The sequence below is a fragment of the Peromyscus leucopus genome, chromosome 1 (genome assembly GCF_004664715.2).
Source record: "Peromyscus leucopus breed LL Stock chromosome 1, UCI_PerLeu_2.1, whole genome shotgun sequence".
NCBI classification, from domain to species: Eukaryota; Metazoa; Chordata; class Mammalia; order Rodentia; family Cricetidae; genus Peromyscus; species Peromyscus leucopus.
In genome coordinates this window covers 191,373,732-191,394,467 of record NC_051063.1, presented here as the reverse complement: position 1 = coordinate 191,394,467, position 20,736 = coordinate 191,373,732, and the positions used below count along the sequence as shown (strand labels likewise).

At 41.3% G+C, this 20,736-nt stretch overlaps 1 protein-coding gene and 1 pseudogene across 1 annotated transcript; one reads left to right on the top strand and one right to left on the bottom strand.

The window, feature by feature from the left end:
- Positions 1 to 8,792: 8,792 nt before the first annotated feature.
- Positions 8,793 to 12,263, bottom strand: LOC114689213 (PRAME family member 12-like). The gene is made up of 3 exons (XM_028863592.2): positions 11,968 to 12,263; positions 10,959 to 11,549; positions 8,793 to 9,574 (listed from the first exon to the last, which is right to left on the bottom strand). The coding sequence occupies exons 1-3, from the start codon at positions 12,252 to 12,254 to the stop codon at positions 9,007 to 9,009; spliced, it is 1,446 nt and encodes a 481-aa protein (XP_028719425.1). The 5' UTR covers positions 12,255 to 12,263; the 3' UTR covers positions 8,793 to 9,006.
- A 5,726-nt stretch (positions 12,264 to 17,989) lies between these two features.
- On the top strand, positions 17,990 to 18,435 carry LOC114689214 (annotated as a pseudogene).
- The last annotated feature ends 2,301 nt before the right edge of the window (positions 18,436 to 20,736 follow it).

Genomic DNA, 20,736 nt, shown 5'->3' with positions numbered 1-20,736 from the left:
GGTTGGAGAGATGGCTCAGTGGTTAAGTGCACTGCCATAAAGTTGTACGTGCAGATAAAACACTCATATACATAAATAAATAATAAAATCTTAAAAAAAAACAGATGGGCAGAGGGAATTCGAATTATACGTTGGGCTTGGGTCCACGTACCTTGTCAGGTACTCTTCTGACCCAGATAGGATCGCACCAGAATAGCACAAGATGTCATAGAAGGGAATGCCTTTCTATAACTAATTGATTCAGGCCTCATCAGTACTTGCTGATTGAATTTTTTTCTGAACTACACCTTAGTAGTCTGTGGAATCAAGAGAGCATTCTTGGGACTTGGACCTTTGTGAAGGTGTGAACCCCAAGGGGAAGTGGCTTTTTAGTCCTACAGAATCATATGGAATATCCCCAGAGACTGTTGTGGAGTTTAATCTACCTAAGGCCTCCAGGAACATTAATCAAATAAAACAGTAATGAAAACTACCTTGCAAATTAAATCCAACCCAGCAAGCTATATTTACTGTGCATAGACCTGAAACTTTTTTCTTTCTTTCTCTCTTTCTTTCTTTCTTTCTTTCTTTCTTTCTTTCTTTCTTTCTTTCTTTATTTCTTTATTTATTTATTTATTTATTTATTTATTTATTTATTTTTGCTTGCTAATAATTTTTTATTATTGATTAAGAATATTTTTCATTCATTTTACACACCAAAGATCCCCTCTTCCCTCCTCTCACCCCCCCCCAGTTTTCCCTCCCAACACCCCCCACTCCCTCCCACGAGAAGGCAAGACATACCATGTGGAGGCACATTCAGTAGAGACAGGTCCATAAGTCCATGCCCTTCCCCTGCCACAAGCCTGCATGAGGTGTCCCATCATAGGTAGTGAGCTCCACAAAGCCTGCTCATGCACCATAGTTGGATTCTGATCCTACCACCAGGAGGCAGTCTAAGCAGATCAAGCTACACAACTGCCTTGTCATGCAAAGGACCTTGTCCAGTCCCATGTAAGTTCCACAGCCATTGATCCAACTTTCATGAGTTCGCTCTAGTTAGTGCAAAGGACCTTGTCCAGTCCCATGTAAGTTCCACAGCCATTTATCCAACTTTCATGAGTTCCCTCTAGTTTGGTTTGGTTGTTCCTCCATGTTTCCCCATTATGATCCTGCTGCACTTGCTCAGAGAATCCCTCTTCTCTCTCTTTGACTGGACTCATGGAGCCCTGTCTAGTGATTGTCTGTGGATCTCTGCATCTGCTTCCATCAGTCATTAGAGAATACTTCTGTGATGACAGTTAGGGTATTCCCCTGTCTGATCTGGGGCAAGCCAGAACTGGTACTTCTAATAGATGTTTGAGAGTACAGTGTTGGTTAACACATCAGGTCTCCTTTCATTGGCAAAAATATATAAACTGTGGATTTTTAACATAAGGATTTGTCAATCAAATTTTACAGAGGCAGATAACAGATAGATCATCTTGGCAGAACATCTCATGGATCCTTGAGGATGGATTACATGTGGGTAAAGCTCCATTAAAAAACCAGAACATCTAAAGATTCCTTGAGAGAACACCTGAACTTTTTAGAGTACAGTATGTGTAGTCAAACACAAATTATCTGGTGTGTAGAAAGAATGTATTCTGACCTTATAAAAATGTCTTTTTACCCTAGAACTTTAGGCTGAGAAAGTGAAACTGAGGCATGCCATTGAATGTGGATATGTCACTGGGGGAAGGATCATTCTCAAACCCGCTGAGCAGACCCCTGGAATTCTTTACTATTCTGATCAAGTTTGTTGGTGTGCTATCAGAGTCTGTAAGGCTATGCCCTCTTCAGTGGATAAAGAGATTCTCAAAGATTTTACAGAGAGGCCTACTGAAACTTTTACTAAATTTTTGGCTTAAGTACAACGTTCCAAAGAAGGAGAAGTGCAGCATACTGGTACATCAACTTGCTTATGAATGGGACACAGTGGAGATACAGAGGGTTCTAGGTATGAAAAAGAAAGAATGATTGAATTATGGTGTGTCACAAAATAGTGACTAGAGTGAACAGAATATTCGCTGATGCTAGTTTTCATTGATTAATGGCTTATATAATACTTAACATTATCCTCCAAGAGTTTAAAATTTGTAAGGGTGCACTGAGAAAAGTTTCCCGACAACCTTTACAGTTAAAAATTGCACTCATACTCATTAAACACAATCCTCAACCTCCGAACCTATGAAAGACCCTAACTCTTCAGGCTTACACACACCCCCAAGCCCCAGGAGAATGAGGAACAAAAAAGCTAGTTCCAAGGGCAAACTGACTCAGCCATTACCCAACCACCCCTGCCACAATGTAACAATGTAAAGAGATTTCTATAAAGTGACTGGGATAATTGCAAGTGTTCCAGGAAAGACCACTGTAACCTTTGTGTAACTTTCACTCCCACCCTGAAACCCCCCTTGAGGTTTCTGGGAGAATGTGCATGTGGGATGTGACTGTAACCACCCTGTGATCAGGCCATGATCTTGTGAAATTAGCCTCTAGACATAAATCAATTGAAACAAAATTGTATGGGAAATGTAATTGTATGCCTTTTGTGCTTTTTTCCTTTAAAAGTGCCCATGTGGCTGCAGTAGGCATGACTCTTGCTCTCAGGACAAGAGTAGCCTGACTGTACAGCCACATCAATAAACCTCTTGCTGTTTGCATCAACTGGACCAGAGTCTGAGTTCTTGGGGCGCCCACCCAAGAAGATAGTACCCTGGGTCTGGGGTCTATCACCTGTATGCCGGGAGCATTTACTGGACTCAATTTATTCCTAGATTACTTATGGCTCTCAAGAAGAGTATAATTATGGCCTCTGTTGAAGTCCATATTTTAGCTTTAAGCTATATTAAAATAGGGATCATCCCGTATCATTTTTAGACATATCAGTTTCCAAAATACTTTTCCAGGGTTTCTAAATAAAGGATATGTTTTTTGCTGATGGCCTATTGATGTCTTGCGTAGTGCTTATTTTGCGATGCATACTGCGTGTTCTAGAACTCAGGATATACCATGAACTTGTGTGAAAAGGCTGACTGTCTTCCTACACCTGACAATAATATGAAGTCATTACCCTCCAGAGCACCCTCTTTTACCAACAAAGTACAATTTTCTAGGTCAGTAAATTTTCTTCACTTTTATTTCGAGGTTATAATTTAATTATACCATTTCACCCTTCCATTTCCTCCATCCAATATCCACAAAATGTCCCTCCCCCTCTCTTTCAAGACCACTACCTCATATTCACTGTTATGTAATGCACATATGTACATGAATACATATACTGCTCTGGGAGTGTTGAAGAAGAGGTGGAAGAATTGAAAAAGCCAGATGATCATGGCTTTTGCTGTGAGACTCTGTCTCAAAGTAATATCAGAAGCTACAGCCATTAAAACTCAATGACATAATTGTCAACAGGTGAGCTTAAGATGGATGATGTAAATAATTGGAAAAAAATCCAAGAGGCTTCAAACCACACAAAATTCTATAGGCAAATAAGGAATGATGGGATAAGGAGAGGTGACTTTTTTTGTTTGTTTGTTTTTTTTTTTTTTTTTTGTTTTTCGAGACAGGGTTTCTCTGTGTAGCCTTGTGCCTTTCCTGGAGCTCACTTGGTAGCCCAGGCTGGCCTCGAACTCACAAAGATCCGCCTGCCTCTGCCTCCCGAGTGCTGGGATTAAAGGCGTGCGCCACCACGCCCGGCGAGGTGACTTTTCTTAAAAGAGAACACCAATTAATTGTCCATTTTTACAGTGTATTTTCTTAAGCATCTAAATGTTGACTTGCATTTCAATACATTAGCTTATGGTTACATTCTGATTGCATTCATTTATATACACCAGACATACATGTGGTGCCCCAGGAGCAAAGGAGAGGTCGTGGGATCCACTGTAAATGGAGTTAGAAATATTTGAACTCATCAAGTAAGTGCTAGAATATGAACCTGGTTTCTCTGAAGGTGTTACAAGTGCTCTCAACTGCAGAGATGAACCACCAGTCCCTAAGCTGTATTATTTTGATACCCAGTACTCTGAAAGGAGAGGAGGAACTGATTCTATAGGCTGGGTGTGGACAGCAGATTCCCCAAGACAGTGTGTGTGGAGGGAGCAGAGCTATACTGTGAGTAGCTGAAGCAGAGTTATAAATTTCATATTAGAGAAAATTGACCTGAAGCTGCACCCAGAGTAAAGAAAACAGAAGGAGCATGACCCCCAAACACACACACACACACACACACAGCACGCACGCACGCACGCACGCACGCACGCACGCGCTCTACTTCCCTACAGGAGCCACTCCATTGTCTTACAGCACCCTGGCAGCACATGGACGTTAGAAATTTCAGGCAACGAACCCTGCTTATACTGTCTCCTCACTTCAGTGAAAAAAATGCCATGGACCATTATCAGACTCCTATTGGACAGAATCACTATGGCTTGTACTAGCTGCAAAAAAAAGTTGAGATTTGAATCCTTACATTCAGAGACATTTTTGAATAAAAATAAGACACCTTATGGTTACAGTAGACCCTCAGTGTGTGATGTGTTGTAGCCCATCTCTTTTTGTATTTGTGGAATTGTTAAATATTATAAAATGTCCCTTTTTTTCTCTTTTTTCAAGACAGGGTTTCCAAGTGTAACAACACTAACTGTCCTGGAACTAGCTTGTAAAATCAGCCTGGACTCAAACTCAGAGAAATCCACCTGCCTCTGCCTCCAGAGTGTTGAGATTAAAGGCATGTGCCTCCACGCCCAGCTAATGTCCCCTTTTAGAGAGTGTTAGTTTTCAGGGGTTGTGTAAGAATTACACTATCTTCATAGTCACATCCCTTCTCAGGGTCGGTTATCCCCAGAGTGATTTTCCAGCAGTCTTCCCCAGTAAGATTCTATGGAGTTTTCAGGAAATACAGTGACTTTAAAAAAATAACTATTAGTATATATTTTGTTTTGTTTTCTCTTTACTATTTATTTTATCATCTTGTCCAAAGTTTCGCCTTCATACTCTCTTCTCAGTTCCTTAGTCCCACCTCTTTTCTACTCCCCACCTCATCCATTCCTTCTCCATTTCCATTAAAAAACAGGCAGGCCTACCATGGATATTGACATATCATGGCATATCAAGTTGATCACCTTGCCTTGTATTAAGGCTGAGCAAAAGCAACCCAGTATGAGGAACAGGAACACAAAATCCAGTAAGGAGTCAGAAACAGCCTCTGCTCCCATCTTCAGGATTTCCACTAGAAGATCAAGCTAAATAACTGTCTCATATATGCAGAGGGTCTTGATCAGTCCCTTTCAGGATCTCTGGTTGTTGGTTCAGACTCGATGAGCTGCTAAGAGCCTGCCTGGTATTTGTTTCTGTGGGTTCTCTTGCTATGTCCTTGACTCATAGGCTGCTATAAGCCTTCCTCCCTCACTTCAGTAGGATTCCCCAAGTTTGGCCTAATACTGGATTTTGGATTTCTGCATCTGTTTTAACCAGTTGTTAAATGAAGCCATTCTGATGACTTTTAGGCTAGGCACCAATCTATGAATATAACAGAATATGTTTAAGCATTATTACATTGACATATTTTTCCTCTGGTCATGTGTAGTTCTTGTAAGTAAATTTGTTGCAACTCTGTGTATTTGGTCCCAGATTTCAGCACAAAAACATGAGTTTTGCAACTCTGGGGATAGTGTGCTGACTACCTGTGGAGTCAGGCAACCCCTTGAGCTGCTGAGGATAGTTCTTGATAGCTGAAGCTTCAAGGAGACAGTTCAGCCCTGAAGGGCGAGCTATCTCAGACACCTAGAGCTGCTCAGAACAACAGCTCTGCCCTGAAGGTGTCTAAGGCATCTGGAACTGTTTGGCTTAGCTCTGATGGCTGGATCTGCAAAGAAGCCACCCAACCCTGGAAGGTAAATTTTTCTGACTTCTCGGGAAAGTCATACCTGTAACTGCTTCAGCAGGGAAGAGTATCCTGATTGTTGTGGAAAGTCAGCATATCCCTGGTGTGATAGGGGATGGTCTCCTCATGGGATATAGCAATCCAATTCCTCTCCTGGAGAGCCACTACAGCTGAGCTTTGCTCAGCCCCCATTTGATGGAGCTTCCTAGCAGAGTTCTGCTTCTCCAGCCTAAGATGTTGCTTTCTTTGCTTCACTCTGCAAAAAGGGAAAACCCTGCAGAAATATAGCAATCTCCTCTGGCTCTGGAGAAAAGTGTAACTTTTTCAGTTCTCCCTTGTTTTGTCCACTGAGAGATGTCTGGGGAAAGATCTTCTCTAAGCCAGTGAATGGAGATCTTCACAGACAAAACTCTTTTGAGAAAGATTTATTTAGGAAGGAGAAGTCCAGGAGAACAGCTGCCTCTACCAGGGTGGAGAGAATAACCTTTTCTAACTGACCAGGCAGGGTGGTTTACATTGGATATCTTGGGGGTAAAGTCAACCAGGAGTTGACTTAGGGCCCAGGGTTTTTGCTGTTCTGTGACTGCTTAGTTTCACAAATCAATTGGCCAGGGCACAGATGGCTCTGATCTGACTGAGCCAAACTGTTTTTTTCTGCCCTGATCTGAGCCATCTTTCCCTAGTTTGGGGCTCCAGGTTCAGGGTGGGTTTCTTTAGACAGCCCCTTTTCCCTACAGTTCTATTATAGGTTTCCGGTCTGTCCAACCTCTGGGCCCTAGCAGTCTAGTGATAGTTATGGGTTCATTCTTGTTACATGGGTCTCAAGCTGGGCCAGCCATTGTTTGGCCACACCCACAGTCTCTGAACCTCACTTACCCCAGCACATCCCATAAGCAGGATAGATTATAGTTTGAAGATTATGTGGGTGGGATGGTGTCCCCATCTCCGCATTAGAGGTCTTGCCTGGCCACAGAAGGTAATCAGCTTAGGCTACATATCTGCAATTATTAGGAGTCTTAGCTGATCTCATCCTTGTAGAAGAGAAAGAAATCATGGAAATAATACCCTTCACAATAGCCACAAATAATATAAAGTATCTTCTTAAGCAAGTAAAAGAACTGTATGATAAGAACTTCAAATCTTAAAAAAAAATTGGAAAAGATATCAAAACATGGAATTATCTCCCATGTTTAAGGATCAGTAGGATTAATATAGGAAAATGGCCATCTTACTTAAAGAAATGTAAAACTTCAATGTATTTCCCATTAAAAATCCCAACACAGTTCTTTTTTAGACCTTGAAAGAACAATATTCAGCTTCATATAGAAAAAGAAAATATCCAAGATAGCTTTTAAAAATTTCTTTACAGTAGTAGAGCTTTTGGAGGTATCACCATCCCAAATTTCGAGCTCTGAAACAGTTGGTATTGGTATAAAAACAGACATGTGGATCAATAGAATTGAATTGAATTGAAGGTCCAAACATAATTTCACACATGATATGGATACCTAATTCTCCACCAAGTTGTCAAAAGTATACAGTGGAAATAAGAAAGAATCTATAATATATGGTGCTGATATAAGTGGATGTCAGCATGTAGAAGAATACAAAGGATCCACAGGTAGCACATATTTTAATAAAAAAAGTTAGTACATTATATTGGGGTTGTAAGCAGTACAGCAGACTTTAATAAAAAGACTACTACTGAATAATTTAATGAAAACTAAAGAAATCAATATATATTAAAAATAATTTATTGCTATATGATGTAATAGAAAAGGGAGGTAGCCCTTTTCAAAATAAAGGCACAACTTACATCTGAATACTTAACATTTACATCTCAGGTGCAGTTAGGCTCAATGAAAGGACTTTTGTCTCAGAAACATTAGATGTGTGCACAGTGCCTCCTATCTGATTATCCTGGGTAGTAATTCCTTCCATTCTCCAAAACCTTTTTTATTTATTTTATAATTTAATTTAATTTTACATATCAGCCACGGATTCCCTTGTTCTCCCTCCCCCGCCTCATTCCCATCTCCTCCAGGACAAAAACTCCCCTGAGGATTGAGTTCAACCTGGTAGATTCAGTCCAGGCAGATCCAGTCCCCTCCTCCCAGACTGAGCCAGGTGTCCCTGTATAAGCCCCAGGTTTCAAACAGCCAGCTCATGGACTGAGTACAGGACCCGGTCCCACTGCCTGGATGCCTCCCAAACAGATCAATCTAATCAACTGTCTCACTTATTCAGAGGGCCTGATCCAGTTGTGGGGCTCCTCAGCTATTGGTTCATAGTTCATGTGTTTCCATTATTTTGGCTATTTGTCCCTATGCTTTATCCAACCTTGTTCTCAACAATTCTTGCTCATACAAACCCTACTCTTTCTCACCAATTGGACTCCTGGAGCTCCACCCAGGGCCTACACATGGATCTCTGCATCCGGTTCCCTTAGTCATTGGATGGGGTTTCTAGCACAACAATTAGGGTGTTTGGACATTCTATCACCAGAGTAGGTCAGTTCGGGCTGTCTCTCGACCATTGCCAGTAGTCTATTGTGGGAGTATCTTTGAACCTTCTTAATAATAGACCAGGTCTGCACTAATAAGTTCATTTAGAAAATGGTGTGCACATATACCCCCAAAGAGCCAAACAATGGGAGATAAGGAGGACAACACAATGTAATAAATAGTTCCTGTTCATTTTGATATCACAAGTCTTGAATTGCAAAAACCTTGGTCATACTTGATAAAGGAACATTCTGACTTTGAATGAAAAAGTGAGTTCAATGACTGAGTAGAGTACCAGAGAAAAGCATCCACAAGTTTATAACTACAATGCATGGGGAAGCCACCAGCAACCACATCCTGACAGAAGCACACTTGGAGATACAGATCTGTCTTTCTGATTCTATAAGACACTTCTTCCTCATGGTCCCATAAATCTTCATTAATGCAGTACTTATAGCATGATTCCACCAAACACCATTTTGTTCCTGATGCATCAAAGAGGGCCTGAAAACCACATGTTCTGGAACACCTTACTGAAAGTCCTGTCCTCAGACTTTCACTTCTCAGTATCCAAGAACAGCCTAGTCCTCTTTATGACAAACAATGGCAAAGCCTTGTCTTCCCATCAAAGACACAGCGCTGGTGACATTTGAGGCAAATGTCTGTAGCAAAGGTGACTCTTATGGGTTGTCTTTTGGCTCTGAGTATATCCAGGAGATCAGGACACACACTGGCAAATTTGTTAACTTGTACATTACCCAGGTCATCATAGCACTCCATTGGGGCAGGGTAGAACTCCTCAGTTAACTTGCTTAGATTGGCCAAGATTTGCAGAAGGTCCATCAGGACAGATATGGAAATGACATTGTCATAGAAGTTTACCCTGGTTAGCTGGAGGCACTGGCTCAGAGCAGGCAGGAGGGCACTAAGCTGAGAGTCCCCAATACCACAGTCCTCTAACTCCAGAATTTGCAAAGTGGCTGCTACATTCTCAAGGAGAAATTGGAGAAGTGTAGGACATAGGTTGAATAGTACCACACCACAGAGGGTCAGGTGCTTCAGCTGAAAAAGTCTCTGACACCGACAGAGGTGTTCCAGGTCTGACTGGGAGAACTCAGAGAGTTTGATGGACAGAGACTCCAAAGGGCTCTTCAGGCATCTAAGGAAAGAACAAGAGTTTAGTTCTGTCTCCTGGTCTGGGTGGGCATTTTAGTTTAGACACTACTACAGAGACAATATCTTAGTTTAGGTTACTATTACTATAATAAAACGCCATGACCCAAAGCAATTGGCTGAGCAAAGGATTTATTGGACTTATGATTAGAAATCAATCCACAATCCATCACTGAAAGAACAATAGGCAGGAATTCAAACAGGGGAGCAACCTGGAAGCAGAAGGTATACAGAGAGACCAGGCAGAAATGCTGCCCATTGGCTTATTCTCCATGCTTTGCTCAGCCTCCATTTTGTAGAACAGAAGACAACCAGCCAAGGAACTGCCCCACTCACAGTAGGCTGGACCCTCCCACATTAATCACTAATAACAAAAATTCTCTACAGGCATGCCTATAGGCTGATATTTTGAAGGCATTTTCTGATTTTTGAGTACCTGCCTTTCAGGTGACTCCAGTCTATCTATATCAATTTGATATAAAATTAGTACACGGTACAGTACAAGGTATCACAAAAGCAAAGTCAGAGTGTCTATATATGGGAACTGAATGTCCAAGGTTTCCTCGATAGAATCACAACACTGTTTCCTAAAGTCTATCACCATCATATTTGATAGGCTCAGAACTTAGTGGTGCAGCTTCTCATTCCCAATATGTTAGAGAACCAGAGATTGCCATTATAACCTAGAAAGAAAGGCTAAAGGAGGGCTTCTAGTCACAAATGCTTCTGACAGTGTCTTGGCCTGTGTCCTGCAGAAATCACTACAGTTCCACATTCTGAATATAGCCTATGTCCCTCTTCTCTGCATCAGTCCCTGAAATTGACCCTCTGCCCATTGCCACCACAACAAATTCACATCTACTATGTCCCAATTATGCTCACAACATCTGTTCCTCCATCAGGTGTTAAAAGCTGACAGAGCTTTCCACATGGGAACAAGATCATTGTTGTTCACAAAGATATAAGAACAGAGATTCCAAGTGAAACTGCAGGAATGGCTCCTCATCCCCTTAGGGACCTTTGCTCTGTCTTGTTCCCTCCCATCAGGGCTGACAGGATCCCAAGGAAGAATACATAACACAAAGAGACTCTATGTGAGCCACACAGTGTGCCTAGAAAGTACAGAGTAGTAAGAAAGCTCTCCTTAAGTCACTAACAACATCTTTGCCGTTTATTTGTGAGTGGTCGGTCAGTGAGGCAATTGTTTTTCTGATCCATTTAATATGGAATCCAGACCATTCTCAGATATTGTAATGAGCCAATAACTGTGAAAGTCACAGTGGCTGCCTGATCTCAGGTGCTCACTAATCTCTAATATAACAAAGGAAGGTTTGCTGTGGTAGGCAAAAGAGCGCTCTATAATTCCTTACCTGAACAACTGTTTCATGTGCTCACTGGAAAAGTAGAAACCATTGATGAAGAGATGCTGGAGACAGTTGAGTTTGGAAATTTGAGAAATGAGCCTAGCAGTATATTTCTCCTCTATGTCTTCCAAGGAATTTACAGCTTTTTTGGTGTTAACATAAATGCGTGCTAGATGGAGTTTGCGCAAATTTCTCATCTGGCCAAAGCACCGTGCGAAACAACTCAGTGCTGCAGGAGTCCAGCCTGTGGATAGCTCCAGTTCCTCAATGTAGCATGGCTGGAATATGTTAAAAAACATCTTGATAATCTTCATAGGAGTCTCACAGATTGTCACCTTCATACAGCACAGCCTCACAGAACCTTTTTGCTGCTGGGCCCACTGCAACAAATATGCTTGCTGTTCATCTAGGTGAGTTCTTAAGTCAAAATCAGTGACCACCTTCAAAAGACGCCTCAGGGCATATCTATTAAGGCCATTCCCTGTTTGCTCCTTACTCAGTGTCCCTGTTGAGCTCTCTCCACATTCTATTCCAGGCCATGCATCCCAGAAGACATGGTGCACATTTCTCAGGTCCAGGACTCGAAGCTTTGACTTTCTGTGAGAGAAAAAGGTGAAGTGTCATAATGAAAGGACAGGACGAAAATAGAGTCAACTTTCATTCCACTTCTCTAAGGTCAACAAAACCTATCAGGTAAGGGCTCCTTGCATAAACTACATCTGAACACTTGTCCTGCTTCCCTCCATTCAGTTACCATTGACTTTTTTTTGTATTACCTGGAGGAGAGGACAGAGAAGGCTAATCCTACTATGTGTGCATCTACTCTGAAGTGCCCTGAATTTCTGAAAGTTGATTATATTATTACTCAAATTTTAAATAGAGGCTTCTCCTTCTTCAGACTTACAAGTGAGGATCATCAGATGCCTCTGATCTACCAGTGATCCCCATGTACTTGACTCCACATATTCTTTCTCAGTAAACTGGTAACTCCCCTTCTGTTCTATTTTGGCCTTACCTGAGGTGAACATTCTGTGTCAACAGCATGTCTACACCATCCAGCACAGCTTGTAATATTACCACATCAGGGACCTGCATCAGTGCCCCCACAGGGAGGCAGGAAAAGGGCCATTCTGCCACCATCGCTGTCAGTATCTTCATATGTCTGCTCTTGAAGGCCTCCTTGAACAGGGATGGGAAGAGCTCCATGGGCAGCTTCTGCAGTGTTGAGATGGCCAAGGCCTCATTCCTAAGCAGACTCTTTACTGCCAGTTCCAGGAGTGTGGATGGGGCCTCAAAGCTCATTCTGATGGATCTTCAGACAGAAGAAACTGGTAAAACATTCAGGAGTCATGTTTTCATGCTATGAAATTGAGTTTTGTAAGTCTCACCCATCATAAGAATCCACCCCCCAGGGCTATAGTCAAGATCTCAGTGTGTCTTCTTGTACTATAATCTCAAATCCTCATGCATCTCAGCAGATTATCTCAAAAGAACTGTCACAGGCACAAGTTATCCATTGTCCCATGAGGTACCACACTCTGCTCCTCTGAATCTCACTCCCCTTGGAAAGATTATTCAGAAATAAGCAATGAGACCAGCCTCTTGTGGCAAATAGAGACTGATGACCTATCAAGTCCCTTATGAAAATAGAGTGCTAAGGTAACAAGTACAACCTATAACCTACCCATGTTCTCCATTCCATGTGTTCAGTGTACACGGGGAGGACTGAGGAGTGTCTTACAAGTGCTTTATATCTTGAGCTTCTATATCTATTTATACTCAATTCTTCTCACACCATCCCTTTCTATCCTCACCACCCAAGGAAATACTTCTGTCTGAAAGGGGGGTGGAGGGTTCATCCACTTAATCTTTTGATTATTTTTACATAGTGTATATTGACTGAGTCATAGCTCATTGTGTAAAAACTAAAAATACTTAAACTAAAGAGAATTTGAAGAGTTCATTAATTCATTGATTGATGGAATTAATTTGTATGTGATTTTACATGCACATGTGTGCATGCTTTTTGTGTGCAATTTTTAGTATATATCACACACACACACACACATATATATACACATATATAATGGTATATAGACATACATATATAATGTATATATATATACATAATATATATATATATATATATATATATATATATATATATATACCATTCACAAGGTTGTCCATGACCTTGGCTAAGAAAGACAGTAGGGAAAAATGTAGTTTAATTTACTTTTTAAAATGTGGTTTTGGATACAGTGCAGTATGTGGAATTGCATATGCTCCCAAAGTTGAATTGAAGACGTTATGCAGCACAGGCATGTGTCTCCTGTCCCTAATCCTTCCTGTTACTGAAGTGTTCTGTTTCAGCTACCCTGTCTGGTTTGTGCACTCTCCCTTTAAAACACTGAATAGTGCCAGGCAGTGGTGGCACACACCTTTAATCCCAGCATTTGGGAGGCAGAGCCAGGCAGATCTCTGTGATTTCGAGGCCAGCCTGGTCTACATTGTGAGATCCAGGACAGGCACCAAAACTACCTGGAGAAACCCTGCCTCTCCCCAAAAAATTAACCAACCAACAAACAAACAAACAAAAAAAACCACTGAGTAGATGACAGACATGGTACCAGTTGCCTGCAATGACAGTACTTTCAAGAAAGAATAAGGAGGATTCCAGGGGAGTCTAATCTATATAGTGTACTTCAGGCCAATTAAGTTTAAAGGATTTCAAATAAAATTTAATATGAAATAATTTATTCTAGGAGGACTGGTTGTTGGATTTGAGCCCAATAAACAAATACTCTAAAAATGAGTCATCTATTCAATTTTGTCTCTTCATACACTCATGTCTTGCCTGGATCTAAGATCTTCTGTGCTTAGACCCTCAATATTACTCACCAGGTGTGACTGGTGTTTGCTACCTGGATCCCTTTTATTTTACTTTTCTTTCATTTTTTTCTCAGAAAATGTCATGTCAAATAGTCACATCTAAAACAACCACATTCCCATAGTCCCAATTCTCTACTCAGCTAACACTTGCAGCTTGTGTTCATGAAACTATTAGTTACTGTTTCATTCCACAAATGAATGAAAATAGTAACATGTAAATTCCAGTCTAATAGGCATTTCCTATTAAAGCAAAACCACACATCAAAAAAACAATTCAAAATTAAATCACAAAACAACAATCAAATTCTGTTTTTTTTTCTTTTTAAATGGAGAATCTGGAAATATAAGGCCTTCTCAGAATACAAGAGGCCACCTGATGGAGGTGACTTACCTGATCTGAACACTGGTGACAGAGATCCTGTTCTCAGCAAGTCCAGGCAGTATGTGACTCAAGACTCCAACACTCTGAGAAACTTGTAGGGCTCCTCTCACCCTTTTATGCTCCTTCCCCCACCAACTTCTCTGTGTAGCCCAACCTCCCAAGAACATGATTCCATCTGATTGGGAGACTGAATGTCTATTGACTTAATTCTCTTTGTAATTGTTTTTCCTTAGTGTAGTTTGATTGAACCAAAGCACCTTGTGTGAAATCAAAATTACAAAACTATTGAGAAATTGAAGAGATTTAAGCATTGATTGATTTATTAAATATATAATATATGTGTTGATATGCTTGTGTGTGTGTGTGTGTGTGTGTGTATTATTCTGTGTATATTGTTTTAGTGTATATATGTAGTCTCAGACTGAGACATGAAGGCTAGAGTATCAGTAGCCTGATTTTGGTCCATCACTTTTATATAGCTAATGTCAAGAAACCAGAGTACAGCCATACCTTAATCAGGGAGATGGAATTTTATGTTTCAAAAAGTTCCTTGACAATTGTTTTAAGGGGTTCTGTAACTGTGCCATAGAAGGAATAGAAGCCTGAGGCACAAATGAGCATTCCAAGTACTCTACCATAGAGAAAGAGTTACAGACTTTGTGCAAATTATGGAGACCTGGGGTTTTGTGAAACACAAAAGCTTTCTGGCCATTGAAAGATCTGGTAGTAATAAGGAATAGGCTGTGGTTCTAGCTCACCCAGAAGGCAAGAGAAGTTCAGTCAGCCATGGGAGATGCAGCCAGACCAGATCAAAGCATGTTGCATTAGCTGTTAACTGAGCTAGTGATGGCAATGGCCTTGACACTCCCAATACTACGACAGAACTACTCAGAAGCAAGGGTAAAATTATATGCCAGTTCTTCAATCATTCACTAGTGATTGCTTCTCACTTTTCACTCTGCTGAAAGATCACAAGGTATGCTTGTGATCAAGTGTATTTCTCCTAAGTCCTTCTCCTTCACTAGAGATCCTTTTCTGATTTGCAAAGTCAGTCAGTTTCCCATGTTGTCATGTCAGAAGGACAACAAAAGAAAAGTCAGGATTTGCAGCACCCTTGTGCCCATTAGGACCATTAATTGTAAAGCTGACTCAGAGTTTTTACAATGAGTTAAAAAAAAAAAAAACAAGATTACATAGTGAGTTCCAGAGAAGTCTGGTTATTTCTAGTGAAGGCAGGCAGGTCAGGTGTCCAGAGTTGTCTTTAGCGACTTAACTAGTATCTGTCCAGCCTGGGCACATGAAATAGCAAACAAACAAAACAATTTCAAAGATTGATTTGTGTATCAGGCAGCTCTGCAGTCACTCCGTGTTCTTTTCTTTCTTTGTAGCCCTGGGGATTTAAGCCTGTGTTTTGAATAATGCAGATTTTTCTAGGTTTCCATAAAGAGATATAGACTGAGAAGGATTTCCTAAGACCAGGTCCCTTAAAAATGCAGGATGCTTGAAGTAGGGGGAGCTGGCATGGCAGTCTAAGAGCAGCCAGTGGAGCCAAGGAGAGTTCTTCTATTTTTGGATTTCTGAGTATAGAGACTCTGAGCTTAGAGAAGACACCTTCTATGTGCAACAGATTAGTCAAGGTATAGATGAGTTATGCGTTAATTTAAGAAGTTAATTGTATTGACAGGCAATGGTGGTACACACCTTTAATCCCAGCACTCAGGAGGCAAAAGCAGGAGGATCTCTGTGAGTTCAAGGCCAGCCTAGTCTAGAGAGTGGTTTAAAGGATAACCAGGACTTTTACACAGAAAAACCTTATCTCAAAGCAAAACAGACAAAAAATAATTTTTTTTGTTTTTTGTTTTTGTTTTTGTTTTTTTTCAAGACAGGGTTTCTTTGTGTAGTTTTGGTGCCTGTCTTAGAGCTCGCTCTTTAGAATAGGCTAGCCTTGAACTCACAGAGATCTTCCTGGCTCTGCCTCCTGAATGCTGGGATTAAAGGCGTGTGCCACTCCTGCCTGGATGCAGAAAATCAGTTTTATTATTCCCACTGTACCTTGGGCCTGCTACATAACTAGGGACTTCAGGTTGATGCAAGTTACTAGACGGAACTCACAGCTTGGCTCTCCCCTGCCTCCTATGCAGTCCCACAGCAGCCTCTGCCCTTTAACACTATTAGCCTGCTCCCCCAGACCTGTTGCTGGTCTATAACCCAAGTCGCCCCTTTTCATATATCTGTATCTATATGTGTTCATTTGCTGTGTCCCCCATCCCACCACTTACCACTTTCTGAGACAGTAACATCCCAGGCTATAGAGATATAGACACATTTTAGGCCAGAAATGCCATGCAGGCAACACAGGTCATTTTACTTTTCCTTCATAGTGTCAAAAGCATTCATTTAAATTCCTCAGGCTGGCTTTGAACTCACTTTTAATTGCAGACATGACTTGACATTGTACTTTCATATACATCCTCCTGAACAACTTGAACTCAGACTACCCATAATTTTGACCTGACCAAAGATTATCTTCTTGTGATTCCTTTTTTGTTGTTGTTGTTTTTTCAAAACAAAGTTTTTCTGTTTATGTTTGGAGCCTGTCCTGGAACTCGGAGCTGTAGACCTGGGTGGCCTTGAACTCATAAAGATCTGCCTGTCTCTGTCTCCCAAGTGTTAGGATTAAAGGCATGGGGCACCACTGACCAGCTTTAGGATTCTTTCTAATGTCAGAAACAGGTAAAACACTCTGCTGTGTCATTCAGAACTCCAAAGGAAACTGTTAATAAAAATTGGGTTTGATTGAGTCAGTGAGTAAATCCTGGTCATCTACAACTTTCCCTGTCTTCCAAAGACAGAATATGTACCATAATTTTGCGCCATGCAGAGGCAGAAAGATTAGACATTTAAGGCCAGGCTGGGCTACCTAGTGGCTTTTCAGCAAGTTTGCATATATATATTGGAATGACTTACAGGCTGCAGTCCAACAGTTGCTAGTTCTGAAGGGAAGTCCAAGAATCTAGGAGCTCCTCAGATTCATGCGGCTGGGTGTCTCAGCTAGTCTGCTGGGATCAGGAAGAAGGAATTGATGAGATAATGGAGGTGAGGACAAGCAGGCAAAGAACCACCTTTCTTCTTCCATTGTCCTTATGTAGTATTCCAACATAAGGTGTGGCCCAGATTAAGGGAGTGCCTTCTAGCTGCAAGGTCTGGATTAAAGGCATGTATCATCCATCCTCAGCATCTGGATCAAAGGTGTGTTGTCTTTTTCCCTCAAGATCCAGATCATAAGTGTTCCTTCCATATCTGGGTTATAGCTCATTATAGACATAGTTAAACTGACAACCAAGGATAGCTATCACACCATCTCACCAGCACAAGCAGTATCTTATTTCTTCCTAATATTTCTGTTTTGTCATTGTTGCTATTTTCTTTATTTGTTTGGTGTGGCTATATGAAGCAGCAAAACCTCATGTAGCCCAAGCAAGCTTAGGACTCCATATGTAACTAAGAGTCATGAAAAAACGCATGCTTCTACCTCCACCTCCTGAATTCTGAGACCTTTAAGCTACCTTGCCCTCTTTATAGAGTGCTAGGGATGCAACATTGAAGGAACTCAGGGAAACTGGGCAGGCACACTATTTACAGACCAGCATCTCTAGACATAGCTTAAAGTTTGTCAATTAAAAATGATTAGTTAAAAATGAAGAAAATAGATCTTTCTCTTCTGGTCCCAGGCACTTTGGGAGCTGCAAGTTACCATTCCGACATGGCCAAGTTCACGAACCACACCACACACAACCAATCCCAAAAATGGCAGAGAAATGGCATCAAGAAACCCAGGTCACAAAGATATGAATCTCTTAATGGTGTGGGCCGCAAGTTCCTGAGGAACATGCACTTTGCCAAGAAGCACAACAAGAAAGGACTGAAGAAGATGCAAGCAAACAATGCAAAGGCCATGAGTGCATGTGCAGAGGCCATCAAAGCCCTCGTGAAGCCCAAGGCGGTTAAACCCAAGATGCTAAAGGGCACCAGCTAAAACTCAGCCATCTTGCTTTCATTGCCCACCCCAAGCTCATGAAACGGATTACAAGCTTCATGGCCAAAGGTCGTAGTCTCTGCCAACCAAAGCCTAAGGCTCAAACCAAGACAGAGGCCTCAGCTCCAGTTCAGGCTCCCGAGAGTGTCCAGGACCCTGTGAAGACCCCATAGAAAAGGTTTCTGTCTGCCAGACAGAGGGACTGGTGTGACACACCTACACACTATTTGCAGATGATCCAGGACCCCATGCTGTTTTTACAAATAAGCTTGAGGCAGGATCTGTTTAAAAAAATGAAGAAAATACTATAACAAAAGACACTAGGCTGTGATTTCCAGAATAACATCAAATTCACAATTCCCAGTCCTCAATCTTTAAAGAGCAGGCTGGAGCTCAGCATGGCTCCTGATTCTAAAGCTTTGTGAGTAAAAGTAACTTCATCCATTTCACAGATTATCCCATAGGTTCCCAGCTACTTTCATCAATTGAACTCAAAGCTTAACTTGGACATGGAACCATTTGCTTTCCCATTTAGAGCCATCAGATGGCTAGAAAAAATTGCCCACAAAAATTAAGCCTCCTCTTACCCATATATCGAAATAGTAGGATTCAGGACATCTGTGGCTGCAATTGGGCAGAATAACATGGAAGATCTCTTCAACTGACTGATTATGAATCCTTCAGACACTGAGTAATGGGGAAAAACTGTACTAGAGCAGTGACTGAGGCCCTGCTTGGTTTTTGTAATGAGGGGATAAAAACAGCTTTTTAAAGGTGTTTTGCTCGAAAGTGTTTCTTCCAGTGGATGTTCCATAGCATCTGCCTTCTTGAAGGGTGAAGAAGAGTTTACAGACCCTAACCTCTTTCCTGAAACTGGCAAGAAGTAGTGCGCAGAAAGATAAAGGCTTGGCAACCTCTGTTCTGCAGTACTAGCCCTGTCCCACCACTGTACAAGGGCACCATTACTGGCAAAGAAATCAACACCCAGAAGATGGTGGTAACCTGGGCCTTTCCAAGCCTGCCTTTCAGATTCCCGATGAAGGCTCACAACCTGGAGACTTTGAAGGCTGTATTGTGGGACCAGATTGGTGATAGCACAAAGGGTTCAGCCAAGGTAATTGAGACTAAGGTAGCATGCAGGGGAAGTATGTGGAGGGATGGAAATGAATACAGAGTTCAGAATGTGGTCCAACTTGAATTAGAGTCTTCTGATGCCACTGGCCTGGAGAAGTGAAATAATGGGAGAAGGCCAATTGTGTGTGGAACACAGCACAGATCAGATTCAATCTGTATGGAAGTACTCTGTTCCTTCCTATTTACCCAGCCACTAGAAGGGGAAACATACTGGATTCAATGAATGGAATAAATGGAAAGTCAGATGTAGAGTTAAAGTAAATTATAAATCAAGTCTCCTGGCATTTGAATCTCCTTCCTGTTTGACCTACAGTAGGTGGAGACTACAAGTGTTCAATTTGCAGCTTGCCCAACAAAACTTCTGGAATGTGTGGGTTGGAACAGAGGATGGTATCTTCTCATCAGATGTCATAAAGAAGACCCAACCAGTGGTGTATCATCCCAGATGAAGGGGAGAAGAGTCTGAGTGAGTATAGACAAACAATTATGTCTAGTCCAGCTAATCATGTACATAAATAAAGTATTTCATTTAGTGGTCCTAGCAGAGAAAAAATGCACTATATATTATCTGTCAAAAGCTAGAGTTTTGGTTCATTACTGTATATAATACCCTAGAGCTACTGGACAAAATAAGGACAGGTATTACAGAGGAATTGGATATAAAAACATGCAGAAATGTGGTCACTTTTACATTGATAGCCCTTGGCCTGGACCACAAGAGAAAATTTTAAGAATCATTTCTAAATGAAATATGTATACCTGTGGTGTGGCTTGGATACCAAGAAATATAGGCTGGTGTTATACACACATCATTCATCTGTTCTCAAACTCAACAAGCTATAGCATCTATATTTGAATGTCTGCTTCCTGGATGAACACATGGAATTAGTGCTCAAGTGGGGAAAAATTGATGGCTTTCTCTACCAGCCACAACCAAGACTTTCTGGGTTACATTAAACATTCCTGCACACCTGTGACTTCCAAGACACTGTGGGGTTTACACTGATGTGAAATTGAATCATTAATATAGTAATCATGCTGCTACTCTAGCATCTTGAATTGTCATCTCAGTAAACTCTGTCATGTGTGTGTTCATGCTCTAGAAGATTTATCCACTTGGGAAACCAATGAAGAAAAAATTGGTCTACAAAAGGTGTGTGTACTTTTATCATATGTTGCCCCATGTCTCCTCTATCCTCAGATCTACATGAACAGGATCCATTTTTCTCTGATTCATGTGGTTTAGAAGCTATTTAAGCACAAGTATTGGCTGAATTTAAAGGAAATGAGTGACAGGGTAAGGGCCTTTGAACAGGACAGAAGCTGTGCTAGAGAGGTAG

Excerpts from the sequence above, each read along its gene's own strand:
- LOC114689213 (XM_028863592.2), bottom strand. The coding sequence starts at position 12,254 with ATGAGCTTTGAGGCCCCATCCACACTCCTGGAACTGGCAGTAAAGAGT. Across the intron at positions 11,550-11,967 it reads ACACAGAATGTTCACCTCAG|AAAGTCAAAGCTTCGAGTCC; the intron begins GTAAGGCCAAAA and ends TTTCTCTCACAG. Across the intron at positions 9,575-10,958 it reads CACATGAAACAGTTGTTCAG|ATGCCTGAAGAGCCCTTTGG; the intron begins GTAAGGAATTAT and ends TTCTTTCCTTAG.